This window comes from Notechis scutatus, chromosome 1 (genome assembly GCF_049901735.1).
Source record: "Notechis scutatus isolate UNSWTSFEM ecotype Mainland chromosome 1, rNotScu1.2, whole genome shotgun sequence".
NCBI classification, from domain to species: domain Eukaryota; kingdom Metazoa; phylum Chordata; class Lepidosauria; order Squamata; family Elapidae; genus Notechis; species Notechis scutatus.
The window spans coordinates 1,493,940-1,508,497 of record NC_142009.1 but is presented as its reverse complement, the minus strand read 5'-3'; the positions used below and the strand labels follow the sequence as shown (position 1 = coordinate 1,508,497).

The following is a 14,558-nucleotide window of genomic DNA, read 5'->3' as shown; positions in this document are numbered from 1 at the left end:
CAGCACAAAAGATATTTGCATTTCTCTTCTTCCCCTTTGCCCCACATCCCAGCCCCACAGGGTGGAAAGGGGCAGAGCAGATTTGGGGCGGGGGGCACCCCATGCCCCACAATCCAGAAAGTTGAGGCTGGGAAATGAGCAGACCGACCATTTGCAACAATTCCCTTTTGCAAGTTTTATAAAAGCTTTTTTCCTCGCTGCACGAGGAAGAGATCAGAGGAAAGCCCCCTTTGCACCCAGCCATCCTGGGCATGGGCCCCCCTTCTCAAACACAAGCCCCTGTGCCAGCCTTCCCTGGCACCCACTTTCAGGGGCATCCTGGGCTGTGAGGCACATTTCGAAGACAATCTGCGTGCCTGGCGGGATCGGAGAAGGCAGTCGGGGCAGAGACGCAGAAGGCACGGGCAGTGGCGTCACTGGGTGGGGGCTTTGGGGGCTCTGAGGGTTCAGCCTCCCCCCAATGGCCCCTCGGGTCTCTCCTTGAGCCCAAGCAACAGGAATTGGGGGCTTTCCACTGTAAGGCAGGGGTCTCCCACCTTGGCCCCTTTAAGACTTGGGGACTTCAATTCCCAGAATTCCCCAGCCAGTGTTGCTAGCTGAGGAATTCTGGGAGTTGAAGTCCCCGAGACCCCTGCTCTAAGGAAGGCAGCCACGGCACAGGGACCACCAAAGAAACGTGGGGCTGCCATCCCCTCCGGAGGCTGAAAACTCCCTGCTCCCAGTTGGGGGGAGCCCCGGTGGCTGCTGGGGGAAGGAAGCGTGGCGGGGAGGGGCGAGGCCTTCCTTCGGCCCCTTCTGGGCACCCAGCTGGTCCTTCCACCTGCAGAGCCACCAGCCGTAGGCGAGTCCCACCGAAGCCCGAACCTCCATTTCAGGGGGCCCATGTGGCACCCCCCAGGATATGGTTCGGGGCAGGGGCAGCACCAGATGCCTCCCTGGCTGGGCCCCATTGGGGGCTTCCAGAGGGGGGCGGCAATGATGCCCCAGAACAGGACCTCCACCTGCGGGAGGCTCCAGGTGGGGATGTCCGACCTCCTGCTGGGCTGGAGCAGGTGAAGGCTGCTGTGGGGTCCTGAGCGGTGGGGAGCCCTGGGGGTGCAAATTGGCAGGGGAGGGGCCGGGCCAGGACCTCCTGCAGGGGAGGAGCTTTGCTGCTGATTGGGGAGGGGGCTTTTCCCAAATGGCAACTGGACTTTCTGGGGTTTTTCCCTTTAAAACTCTTCGCTTCTCATCCAAGAAGCTGAGGGAGAGAAAAGGGGGGAGGGGGGAAAGGAAGGAAGGAGCATGGGTGGATTTGGGGGGGCTTTTAAGAAGAGACCGGACTGCCATTTGTCTGAAATGGGGGGGTCTCCTGCTTGAGCAGGGGGCTGGACTAGAGGACCTCCAAGGTCCCTTCCAAAGTTGTTGTTCTGTTCTATTAGGGAGGGAGGGAGGGAGGAACCCTGAAGATGCTTCTGGGATGAGAAACGAAATGTTTTCAAGGAAAAAGCCAAGAAAATCCAGTTGCCTTTGAGGAAAAAAAACCACCTTTGGGACCTGCGTGGCCTGGAAGACGGAGGATCCCCACAGAGGGAGGGGCCCCCATTCATGGCAGCCAATGCCTGCACGATTTCCCCCCGGAGGGGGGAGTGGCCCAGACCCCCCACCCCTTCCCCAGAGCCCCCTGGGGAGGTCCGACTGAGGGGCCTGAGGGAGCAGAATTCCCTTCTGGCCCCCCAAGGATCGCTTGGAAGCCCAATGTGGGGGGGGGGAGGGGCTGGGCTGGATTCGGGGCCCTTTGCTCGCTTCAGCCGCTGCTCCGAAGGGCCCGGGAGGGAGAGGTAGCGATGCAAGAGCTGGGAGGGGGCAGGTAAGGCAGGCCAGACAGCAGCCCCCCGTCTGTCCGTCTGTCCTAGCTCTGCTCCAGGGGGTCCCGCACTCCAGGCTGTTGTCCGACCCGGCCGAGGAGGAGTCCTGGGAGGAGCGGCCCTGCAGGAACCGGATCAGCTTCTCGATGGTGGCTTCCTGGTACTCGTGGGACCACCTGGAGGGACGGGGGGAGGGCAAGCAGTGGGGGAGAGACTCAGCCTGGCTGTGGAATAGGGCAGGGGCTTCCACCTAGGGCCCCTTTTAGGCTTGGGGACCGACTCCCAGAATTCCCCAGCCAGCAGACCAGGGGTCTCCAACTGGCTGGGGAATTCTGGGAGTTGAAGTCCCCAAGTCTTAAAGGGGCCGAGGTTGGAGACCCCAGGAATAAGAGTGTTACTACAGTTAAAAAGTGAGTTACATTTTTCACGGTCATCTGATCAAAATTCGGACCCTTGGCAACTGACTTGGGTTTATGACGGTCGCAGCTTGTCCCCGGGGTCACCTGATTCCCTGACGAGCAATCAATGGGGAAGCCCAATTGGCTTAACAACGGTGTGGCTAACTGAAAACCAGTGGGAATTCCCTTAACAACCGCGGCCAGAAAGCTGTAAAGTGGGGCGAAACTCACTCAAGGACTGTCTCACTTAGCAACATAAATTTTGGGCTGAACTGTGATTCTAAGTTGAGGACTCCCTATACAAAGCCAGGCCTCTCCCTCATGGGCAGGAGGGCGCTGCTGTGGCTTCTCTCGTGGTCCCTGCCCTCCACCGCTCTGGGCCCAGGTCTGTGTTGTGGGCCACCCGGGGCCATCAGAGCTGGTGGCAGACTCGGACAGTGAGGAGGTTGGGGAGGAACCTGGGCCAGTCCTGGGGTCTGGGGGAGGCTCGGACGAGGGCTCTGCATCGGAGGCAGAGATGGGGCCAGGACCCTCCGAACAGTTATCAGCTGCCTTCGGAGTCGGAGATCAGTGGGGAAGAAGAACAGCTGGAGCCTGTTCCCAGTGTGTGCATGCGCAGAGCTGCCAGAAGAAGGGAACAGCTAAGGAACAAGAGTCGATTTGGGAGTAAAGGCTCAGGTGGACGGTGAATGGCTCCTCCCAGAGCAAAAGGGGGGGGTGTTTGCAGGAGACAATTAGTTCATTAATTCATTAGGGTGAAGATTTGTTCCTGACTCCTTGCCAGGTGTTTTCTGCTACGGCATTGCTCTTGGAAGCTCTCGGCCTAGCAACTCTCCAAGCCTGATAAGGTCTCTGGTTGTAAATCCCCCTTGAAAGACTTTGCTGGATGTGAAGGAGAGGAATTCACAGTAGCCTAATAAAAGGGGTTTTGTCGGGACGAGGAGAACCGTCCGCATGGGGCGGCCCAAGGGGGTGTGTGGAAGGCCTCCCCCCGCTGCCTTCGGTCCCCCACTCACTTGATCCCGTTGAATTTTAGGATGGCCCTCATGTCCTCCGGAAGCTCCTCCGGGTCTGGCCAGTCAAAGTGGTCGGTCACCGGGATGATGTTTTTCTGGCCGCTCAGGGCAGTGGCTATTTCCTGCAAAGACAGCCTTCTCAAGCACCCCCTGGGCCCCCTCCCAGCAGCCTGGTCCCCGTGCAGGGCGTCCCCCCAAACCGACCTGCCTCCAGACAGCCTCCCTCCCTGTGGGGGCTGCTTGGGGGGGCCGTTCCCCTCCCTCCCTCCCTCCCTCACCTTGTGCACCCAGTCTTTGCAGGCCTCGTCCCCCTTGCAGCGGTCCAGGGCCTGGACAGAGAGGACCAGCACGAAATTCCGGGCGCCCATCACGCTCTGGGTCAGCTTGTCCTCAAACTTCCCGGCCTCCAACTTCTCCACGTCCAGGAAGACGCTGAATCCGTGCAGCTGCAGGTGGACCTTCAGGAGGCTGTGGGAGGGAGTGGGGGGGAGGCGTTTTAGGGACCCCCCTGCTCTGCTTTTCCCTGGGCAGAGGCGATCCCTGGTGCTCTCTGAGCCGGGCGGCCTCCTGGCAGGCGTTTCACAGAATTACAGAATTGGGAGGGACCTTGGAGGTCCTCTAGCCCAACCCCCTGCTGAAGCAGGAGACTCGATACCATTTCAGACAATCTGGCCTTAAAAGCAGCCAGAACTTTGGAAGACAACTTGTGTCCCAGGTGTAGCCCTGAGGATTCACCTGCTTTGGCCAGGAAACCTCTGCCAGAAGACCACCAAGCCCAGAGCTCACCAGGGCCACCTCGTTCCAACCCTGAGCTCCAAACGTTCTCCTCCGTTAGGCCCCCTTTGTATAGGGAGCACCTGGGGGGCCAGAGGCCTGCAAAGCATCGCCTGTTCCCCTCCTGGGGGCTGCTCTCCTTCGACAAGGGACAGAGCCCCTCCAGGAAGGGAGAAGGCCCTGAGCCCCCGGAGCGCCTGGGGCAGCCATGCATGTCGTTTGGGATCTGGGGACAGCCCAGGCAGCCCCCTCCCCAGTACCTGGCCAGCTGAGACCCCGTACGCCGCCGGTAGCTGATGAAGACGTCCGTGCCCTCCAAGGCAGACTTCCGGCTGATGCAGGGCAGAGGCGAGTGGAGCATCTCTGGGCGGAAGAAGGGAAGCAGCAGAAACCGCTGGATGGGGCCCTTCCGACCCCCCCAAAAGGCAGACTGGGTTAGCCAAAGACCCCTCCCCCCAGCTCCAGCTCCCCAAAAGACCAAGGACATCTGTGGAGATTCTCCAGTCACCCAGCTCACAGGTGCTTTTTCAACTGGACCCTCTGGTTTTCTTTGAAGACGTTTTGCTTCTCCTCCAAGGAGCCTCCGGGGTCCCCAATAAAGGACCCACAGCAAGCAAAGCTCCCAGGTGGGTGGATTCCTCCAAGAGTCGCTTCATTGGACGCATCATATTGGCCCAGGTCTGGTGAAGACCGACTCTGGAGGTTCCTGCAGTTTTCGCCGAATTAAAAGTAAAAGTTTGTCACTTTCTCATAGCAATCAGTCCCGTGGTCCAATCGCGGTCTGGTTGCCTGGTGACATCACTCCGCCTTCCTCTGACCAGGCGTGAGAATGTCCTTGTTTCCCAAGAGAAAGGCTTTTGTTTTGGCTACAAAATCCCAGCTCTCTCGGTTGAGCCTCGGTGGTGCAGTGGTCAGAGTGCAGTACTACTTCTGCTGCCTGCCGGCTGCCTGCAATTTGGCAGTTCAGATCCCACCAGGCTCCAGGTTGACTCAGCCTTCCGAGGTGGGTCAAATGAGGACCCAGATTGTTGGGGGCAAGAAGCTGACTCTGTAAACTGCCTAGAGGGGGCTGGAAAGCACCGTGAAGCGGTAGAGAAGTCTAAGGGCCATTGCTATTGCTATCTAAAATCCCCCCTCCCTGTCCCTCAGCTCCAGCGGGGCAACACCGAAGCGTCCAAGGTGCCTCCGATCAGGTCAGCTTCAGGGTAGACAGGAACTTCTCCAGCTCTGTTGAAGCGGGACGTCCCGTGCTAGGAAACCCTGGCCTCATCCGGATCCAGTTTCAGTTTCCAAACCATGCCGGCAAAGTCCTGTGAACTGTTGCTGTGATGGGGGGTGTTGCCAGCTAGAGGAGCTAATCAGGCGGTTGGATGTTTGGCAACGTTGCAGGTCACGGAGTTGATGCTGCTGGCAATTGGTCTGAGTGGGGAGTCCCCTCTGGGTGGATTTGGGGGAGGGGGTCCCTACGTACATGCCGTGGCTTCCCCAGGGTCAAGACGGTCACGTGGCTTGTCAGTGGCATTGTTCTTCCAGAGGGGTCGCAGAAATCGGTGGCCCTTTTCTTGCAGGTGCTGGTGGGGCCCCTCTCCGGCGTCTCCCGGTTCCCCTTGGCCTTGTGGTCCTCCGTGTCCAGGGGGTGTGCACCTCCCTTCAGAAGCTTCTTGGGGGAGAAGCGAAGGGGCTTCGGAGGAAAACCAGAAAGTCCAGTGGCCTCTTGGGGAAAAAGCACCTTCAGGACCACCGTTGGCTGCCACGTTCAGCTGAAACCTGAGCTCAGCAGGCCAGAAGCACCTGGGAGCTGAGTGCAGCCTCTCCTAAGAACAAAGGCCTGGGGGGGGCTCAATTGGGAGTCCTCCTGCGGGCAACAGGCTGGATTCAAAGACCCCCCCAGGCACCTCCCTCCCTCCTCCAGCACCCGAGGCTCAGGGAAGAGGCAGGCGGGCTTCAGAGCCTGGAAATCGGGGGAGTCCTGGGGGTTGGCTGCCCCCCCCACCCCAGTCACCCTTTGGAGGCAGGCGTGTCTTGGCAGAAGGGGACACACACACACACACACACACACACAGAGGATCTGGGCCAACTGTGTGTGTGAGTCTCGACTTCAACTCCAAGCCCTGGGTAACCGGAGCCGTAGTCCAGCTGCAGAGGGGGCAGCCGGCAAGGGTCTCTCTCCCCCACCCTTACCCCGGGCAGCGGAGAGGATTCGGACGCGGTGGAAACCCAGGCTGATGCGGCAGTCGTCCTGCAGCTGCTGCTCCGTGACGCGATGGAGGAAGTTCCGGTCAATGCCGCAGGTGACCAGGTTGTAGGTGTACTGGCGGAATTTGGGGTCGACGCTGGCCAGCCAGTCGGCCAGGTTGCTGCGGTCGCAGGTGGAGTAGTTGGCGTAGGTCTTCAGCTCCGTCAGCTCCCGAAAGAACCTGGGGGAGGGAGGGGGGGCTCAGCCGGTGGGCCTGGTCCAGGCACCAGGCTGGAGAAACCAGGGGCGGGGAGTTCGAATCCCGCCTGCCTTCCTACCGCTTCCGGGTGATGCTGGAGCTCATGGACCAGGTCGGACAGCAGGTCTTCCTCCGAGAGCCTCAGGAGCAGGTCCCCGTCCACCTGGCGCTCCTGCAGAGGGAGGAGGTTCCGGGGACCCTCAGCCTTCGGGCGGGATTGTCCAGGATGACGTCTTTCTCTCTTTTTCCCCCCCGTCCCTCCTCCTATTTTCCTTCCTTCTTTCCTTCCATTATTTCTTTATTCAATTTCTATGTCATCCCTTTCCCTCCCTCCTCCTATAACCTCCCTCCTTCTTTTCTTCTTCCTCCCTCCCTTCTCTTTTCCTTCCTTCCTTCCTTTCCTTCCTTCCTCCCTCTCTTCCTTTTTCTGTTTATATGGCCATCCCTGTAATTAGTCCAGGTGGCAAACAAACAAAAGTACAGCCAGAAAGCCACCAAGCTCAGGGAGCAACCCGAGCTGAGCCCCGCCTGAAGTCTCAGCCCTCCTGTCTCCCCCAACCACACCACAGATTAGCATCTTGCACTCCCCCTCCCCGAATTCCGTTCCCTTCGTGGGCACGAGAGGAGCCAGAGACGGAGCCCACCCCTGAGTGGCTGGCCAATAGAGCAGCCACCCATCCTTTGCCCATCACCCGTGGGCAGGGCTCCCCCTCCACCATCTTCCTGCCCCCCACCCGCCCGGGCCTCCTACCAGGAAGCGGGCACAGTACTTGACGAAGCCGATCTGCTGCAGCCACTTCTGCACCTCGGGGTCTTCCAGTTGGGCACCGTGGGCAGGAGCCTCCGGGGCACTTCCTCTCCCATGGTGCACAGTGCCCGCTTGGCCAGCATGGAGGTGGTCCCATTGGCCGAGTAGCAGACGATCCTCTTCAGGCTCTGGATGGCCCCAATCTCCGCAAAGATCTGGCGACAGAAGGGGCACCGTCAACTCTCATGAGGCAGCCGGTTCCAGCTGCCCCAACGGGCACCTACCCCAGTGGGGCCGGGTCTCAGTCCTGGAGAGCTGGCCATGCCACCAGAAGCAAGCTGAGAATATGGCAGCGGACGTTGGCCGAGACCTCCAAGGCAAACTCGACTGAGGAGGGGCTACTGAGACTGGCCTCGTCCCAGGATCTGCCGTCTCCAGGCCAGAAACTTTGGGGCAGCAGCCCCCTCAGAGCCACTGGGTAGATTGGTTCTCCCCCACAGGTTTTGGAGTGGGGGTGGGCAGGGAGGAGCCCAAAGGGGGGACCTGCTCTCCTGGCACAGCAGGGGCTCCTCTGCCCCCCCTGTCTGGGTGTCTCTTACAGAACTGGGTCTTTTGGCCCAACCGCAGCCCTGCGTGTGGGGAGGGGCTCAGAGGCCTGGAGGGAGGCAACGGCCCACCCACCCCCACCCCGCCCTGCTGACCTCGGTCTTCTTCTGCCGGGCTTTAATGGCGGCCTCCACGCAGAGGTAGAAGGCAGCGATGCACTGGGCCTCCAGGCGGGAGCTGTCCAGCAGGGGCACCAGGCACTGCAGGTCGTCCGCCGTCCGGCCCTGGCTGTTGTCGCTGCTGCCCAGCCAGCTGTGGGTGAAGCGTCCCGGGTCGAGGGTGGCGATGAAGGGCTCCACCAGGGCCAGCGTGCCCGAGTTCTCCACCTCCTTCTCGATCTCCTTGTTGGTGGCCAGCACAGCAATGGCCAGGCAGGCCTGGAACTGGACCAGGTCGTCCTCCTTGGAGAAGGCCAGCGGGAACAGCCACTCGGCCGCCTTCTTCTCCACCATCCGCCGCTGGTTGGCCTGCCCGCCGTACATGGCGCAGTTGGCCAAGGCGGCGGCGCAGTGGCGAAGCACCAGCGGGTCGCTCCAGCGGCACCAGAAGAGGATGGCGTCCAGGCCTCCGTGGGCGATCAGCTGGAAGCAGGTCTCCTCCGAGTGCTTGAACATGTGCTCCAGGATGCCCGAGGTGCTGCGGGCCAGCGGGAGGCTCTCCCGCTCCTTGGCCAGGTTCAGCACCACCCCCAGGCCGATCCGGGCCACGCGGTTCCTGCCGGGCAAGGAGGGAGGGAGCAGGTGAGCAAGGGGCCCCCGATCTGCCCCCTCCGATGTCTTGAGAGCGTGCAAGGCAGCCCCATCCTCTCTGCCCCCCTGCCCAGGGAGAGAAGGGGGGCGAAGGGTCCCCCAGGTGTGGAGACTCTGGAAAGAGGGCAGAGAAGAACGGGGGCAGGAACCGGGCAGGGCTAGGGAAGAGCCGGGGGGGACACGAGCAGCCTTCCCATATCTGAGGGGCTGCCCCAGAGAAGGAGAGGAAGGGGGTCCACCTCTCCCCAAAGGCAGGACCAGGAGCAACGGATGGAAGCTCATCGAGGAGAGAGAAGCAACCTGGAATGAAGGAGGAATTTGCTGACAGGGAGGACAACTGAACACCTGGAAGAGACTGGACAGCCCTGTGTCTGGAATGATCGAGGCTTTCCGGCCTCCGAGGTCCCTTCCAGCTCTCTCGTTCTGTCCTTCTCTTTCCCAAGCTAAGCTGTGCCCAGATCAGCCCAGGATCTGCTACAGGGCAGTGCGGATTGCAGAAGGAAGACCTGGCCTGTTCTTGCGTCAATGGGAGGGAATGGGAGGGGGTCTCCTGCTTGGGCGGGGGCTTGGGCTAGAAGGCTTCCCCCTTGGAAGGGCGTTTGCCTCCTGGGGGTCACGTCAGCCAGCCCCAGCATTGCCTCCCGCGCAACCTCCGAGGCCTCCCTCAGCTGAGCTCAGCTTCTGGTGACTCAGCCCCAAAGGGAGAAGGGGGCTGGCGTGGCCCACCTCCTGGAAACTGGCTTGATCTCTTTCTGCATGCCAGATGGCCCAGAGCCTCCAAGCCGATCCCATTTCTCAGACATCAGCACAATCGATCAGTCCCTAAACCACACGCACCATTTTATTCTGACAAAAGAAAATCAGGGAAAAAAGCAGCATTTGATGCCAGAAATTTACCTGTGAGTCCTCCCAGTCTCTTCCTTTTCCCTTCCTTCCTTTCCTTCCTTCCCTATGCTCTCTCCCTCTCTCCCTCTCTCATCTCTTCTTTCTATTATCTACTTCTCTCTCTCTTTTTCCTTCTAATACCTCCCTATCTCTACCCAACGCAGGGACTGCCCATGGTGCTCTATTGCAGGGCCTACTGGTTTCAGAGCATGAAGTCAGAGGTCGGGGGGGACCCACCTGGTCCTTAAGGGGAGCTGGAGGGGCGGATGGCTCTGGTCCACCCACTAAGCCTCTGGCTGGCACACTCCCATCTCCCCGACGCCTGAGCTGGGAGGGGCCCCATGGCAGCCAGCCTCTCAAGGGGGCCCTGCGGACTTGCCCTTCTCCTTCCAGGCCCCACTGGAGAGACCCACGGATGCCTCTGCTTTGGGGGCCGAGATCCGCCTTGCCAAAGAGGCCAGGGGGCGGGCAGTGAGGAACCCCAGACCCAGCCGGAGGAGCCCTGGGACCAAGAGGGGCCTGCTGCTGCCCCAGACAGAGGGCCCTCCACACCAGCCATCCCCGTGCTGTGTAGAACGTAGAGGGAGGCCTCGGCTTACAACAGTTCGTTTAATGGCCAACGTTACAGCAGCACTGAAAAAAATGACTGAGGGCTGCTTTTCACACTTCGACCATAGCAGCCTTCCCTGGTCCCCTGGCGTGACTCATGACAGTCGCTGTGTCCTGGGGGGGTCATGTGATCTCTCTCAATCTCTCTCTCACACACACACACTGGCCCAGCCCTCTTTGCCCAACTGAAGGGTCCCCCAAGGCCGGGACAATGCCAGGAACAAGGAGGTGCCCTGCTGTCTCTGAGTGAGTCACAGCTCTGCCTTCCTTCTTATTCAGGCCCCTGAGAGGAGGGGGGTGGGGGATTTTAGGCTGGCTGGACACAAGGCAATAAACAACAGAATCAAAGAGTTGCAAGGGCACTTGGAGGCCCTCTAGTCCAACCCCCTGGTCAAGCAGGAGACCCTCTACCATCTCAGACAAGGGGCTGTCCAGTCTCTTCTTAAAAGCCTCCAGTGATGGAGCACCCGCCACTTCTGGTGGCAAGGAGTTCCACTGGTTAATTGTCTTCACTCAGGAAGCTTTTCTTTAATTCCAGGTTGCTCCTCTCCTGGATGAGTTTCCATCCGCTGCTTCTTCTCCTGCCTTCAGGGGCTTTGGAGAATAAATTGAAGCCCCCTCCCTTCTTTGGGGCAGCCCCTCAAACACTGGAAGGCTGTCACTTCTTGTCATCTCTCTTTCTTCAATGACACCCAACTCCTGCAACCGTCTATTGTATGTTTTAGCCTCCAGGCCCCTAATCGCCTTCGTTCCTCTTCTCTGCTCCCTTTCCAGAGTCTCAACAACATCGTTGTATATTGTAACTTCTCTCTCTCACACACACACCCCTTTACAGTCTAAACCGGGGCTCTCCCACCTTGGCAACTTTAAGCCTGGTGGACTCACATCCCAGAATTCTGGAATTCCGCCAGGCTTAAATAAGTTGCCAAGGTCGGAGAGCCCCGGTCCAAAAGGAGCAAGGAAGCAGAAGCATCCGCGCAGAAGGCCAGGCGGACAGCCAGCCTTGCGCCGAGAGAAGCCGAGGCTTCCTGCAGTCAAAACAGCGGGCAAAAGAGCGACCTCATGGGGGGTCTCCCTTCCACGAAGAAACGCCCCTTCCTCTACCTGGCCTGGGAAGGAGGCAGAGGGCAGCCCTTACGAAGAGATCCGCCTAATCCCCCCGCCAGCCCACTGAAGGGGCCCTCATCCTCCCCGAAAGGTCCCGCGTGTCGGCTGAGGCTGCGCTGCTCTTTAGGATCCCCGGGAGGCCGCGCCGCGCGCTCACCTGTTCTCGGCCACCAGCACCTGTTCCAGCAGCTGCGCCGCGCGCTGCCGGCTCTCGGGCTCTGCGCCGCGCAGCAGGTCGAGGAGCAGGTCGAGGCCACCCTCCAGGCGCAGCGCGTCGCAGAGCCCCTGGGCCACCGGGCGGCCCACGGCCGGCAGCCCCAGGCCTCCTCCACCAGCGCCCGGATGGCGCCCAGCCGCGCCTGCAGGTCCCCGGCCCGGCCGCTTGCTTGGCGGCCGAGACGGCCTGGTGCAGCTCGGGCAGGCTCCGCTCCAGGGCCGCCTGGATGGCCGAGCCCAGGCCGGGCGGGAGGTCGGCGCCGCCGCCGCCCAGCCCCTCCGCCCACCAGCCCGCGCCGCCGCGCCGCCGCCGCCGCCGCCGGCTCCGGCATGGCCAGGCGGCACAGCTCGTAGGCCGAGAGCAGCAGGCTCAGCACCATGGGCAGCGGCGGGGCTCCCTCGGCCCGCTTGGCGGCGGCGGCAGCAGCAGCAGCTAGAACGGCGGGGGCGCCGGGCCGGGCCGGGGATGCCGGGGGCTCTGCCTGCCTTCGCCTGGGGCTGCGGAGGATGCCCGCCGGGGCCGCGCTGCCATCCCCCCGCCGCCGCCGCCGCCGCCTTGCAGCCCTCCCATGACGTCACCCACCGCCCTCCCTGGCGCGTGCCCGCTGGCGAGAGCGCGCCTCAGTCCCGCCCCGGTCCTGCCCGCTGGGGGAATGGAGCGCGCGCAGAATAAAGGCAGCGGCCGGGACCCCCCGCCTCTCCTCCGCCCCCTCGCCCCTTCCCCATGGGGGGCGGCCCCGCAGCCCTTGGCAGCCCTTGGCAGAGTCCAGTGCGACTTGGCTCGATTTCTTCCTCCAGTCACTTAATTTACGTTAATTTATCTCTCGGGGCTGGAGGCGACTCGGAATGGCTAACGGTGTAATTAACAGACATAAAATGATAATTATAACACATTGACATTAGGAGAGGTTAATTGAAAGTGAGGGGCCCTGGCTGCTCTCTGAGGCTGCTTGTTTTGTTGCAGGCCTTTCATGACCAAAACTAGGTAACATCCTCAGGGGGAGGGGGAGGAGGAGGACGAGGGGAAGAAGAGGAGAAGGAGAAGAAGCAAGAAAAAGAAGGAGGAGGAGGAGGAGGAAGAGGAAGAAGAGGAGGAGGAGGAGGAGGAAGAAGAGGAGGAGAAGAAGGAAAAGAAGGAAGGAGGATGAAGAGGAGGAGAGGAAGAGGAAGAAGAGGAGGAGAAGGAGAAGAAGCAAGAAGGAGAAGGAGGAGGAGAAGAAGGAAGAAGGAGGATGAAGGAGGAGGAAGAGGAAGAAGAGGAGGAGGGGAAGGGGAAGAAGGAAGAGGAGGAGGAGGAGAAGAAGCAAGAAGGAGGAGGAGGAGGAGGAAGAGGAGGAGGGGGAAGAAGGAAGGAAGGAGGAGGAGGGGAAGGAGAAGGAAGGAGGAGGAGGAAGAAGAGAAGGAGGAGGTGGAGGAGGAAGAGGAAGAAGAGGAGAAGGAAGAAGGAGGAAGGAGGAAGAGGAAGAGAGGAGGAGGAGGAAGAAGAAGGAAGGAGGAGAAGAAGGAGGAGAAGGAGAAGAAGCAAGAAGAAGGAGGAGGAAGAGGAGGAGGAGGAAGAGGAGGAGGGGGAAGAAGGAAGGAAGGAGGAGGAGGGGAAGGAGAAGGAGGAGGTGGAGGAGGAAGAGGAAGAAGAGGAGGAGAAGGAAGGAGGAGGAGGAGGAGGAGAAGCAAGAAGGAGGAGGAGGAAGGAGAAGGAGGAGGAGGAGAAGGAGAAGAAGGAAGAAGGAGGAAGAGGAGGAAGTGGAAGAGGAAGAAGAGGAGGAGAAGGAGAAGGAAGAAGGAGGAGGAGGAAGAGAAGAAGAGGAGGAGGAGGAGTGGAAGAAGGAGGAGGAGAGAAGAAGAAGAAGGAGGAGGAGGAGAAGGAAGGAGGAGAAGGAGGAGGAGGAGGAGGAAGTGGAAGAGGAAGAAGAGAGGAGAAGGAGGAAGAGGAAGAAGAGGAGGAGAAGGAAGGAAGAGGAGGAGGAGGAGGAGGAGGAAAGCAAGAAGGAGGAGGAGGAGGAAGAAGGAGGAGGAGGAGGAGAAGAGGAGGAAGAAGGAGGAAGAGGAGGAAGTGGAGGAAGAGGAGGAGGAGAAGGAGAAGGAAGAAGAGAAGAAGAAGGAGGAAGAGGAGGAGGAGGAAGAGGAGAAGAGGAGGAGGAGAAGAAGCAAGAAGAAGGAGGAGGAGGAGAAGGAAGGAGGAGAGGAGAAGGAGGAGGAAGAGGAGGAAGTGGAAGAGGAAGAAGAGGAGGAGGGAGAAGGAAGAAGGAGGAGGAGGAAGAGGAAGAAGAAGAGGAGGAGGAAGAAGAAGAAGGAGGAGAAGAAGAAGAAGAAGAAGGAGGAGAAGAAGAAGAGGAGAAGAAGAGAAGGAGGAAGAGGAGAAGAAGAAGAGGAGAAGAAGAAGAAGAAGAAGAAGGAGGAGGAGGAGAGGAGGAGGAGGAGGAAGAAGAAGAAGAAGAAGAAGAAGAAGAAGAAGAAGAAGAAGAAGAAGAAGAAGAAGAAGAAGAAGAAGAAGAAGAAGAAGAAGACTGTGGGGTCTTTGGGGATTGTTGAGGTAATTCCCCATTGGGGGAATGAGCACATACAGGGAGACCTAGTGAGAGTGGTTAAGAATAATACACAACAAGCACACAGATACACTGTATAGTAAAATGTAGGTTTTTACTTCCAGTAAAAACGTTAAGCAAAGTTCAACAAACAGTCCAAGTCATTCATAGTTAAAGCAGTCAGTTTTCAGTCCAGGGATAATCCAAATATCAAAGTCCAGTATCAAAAACAGTTCAGTAACAGACTTACATCAAACCCAAGAAGAACTATGATCAGTCAATAGGGAAAAATGTAGGAACGCAACACTCTCAGCAACAGGAGAACAAGACAAACCAGGTTTCTGGCTCCATCTTATGGCCGTTTGGGGAACCACACCCAATTATAATTTTAGCGTTCCCTTAAAGAGACAGTATTAAAATGTCTATCCTGGTTTATATATTTTCCAACCCAACTGTTAGGTGACTTACATTCCTAACATTCTCCCCTTTGGGTAGGACAATATATACAACCTTACATTCTAAGTCCATAATCCTCACAGCAAGCCTTATGCTTTACAGAGCCTTGGGCTTCTGTAAAATGATCTGCGATGTTATTTTCTGACATACAGTATTCCAGCTTAATCTTATTTTGTACACATTGTCTCAC

The 14,558-nt window shown here is 59.2% G+C and overlaps 1 protein-coding gene across 1 annotated transcript; it reads right to left on the bottom strand.

Annotated features, from left to right (window-relative positions):
• Positions 1–160: 160 nt before the first annotated feature.
• Positions 161–11,867, bottom strand: SARM1 (sterile alpha and TIR motif containing 1). Its single transcript, XM_087955406.1, is given in 14 exon segments — positions 161–2,023; positions 3,262–3,383; positions 3,540–3,729; positions 4,296–4,398; positions 6,217–6,452; positions 6,550–6,578; positions 6,580–6,642; positions 7,222–7,283; positions 7,286–7,433; positions 7,920–8,538; positions 11,332–11,491; positions 11,494–11,547; positions 11,550–11,692; positions 11,694–11,867. Coding segments are annotated over 14 exon segments (3,393 nt in total). The 5' UTR covers positions 11,771–11,867; the 3' UTR covers positions 161–636.
• Between the last annotated feature and the right edge of the window lie 2,691 nt (positions 11,868–14,558).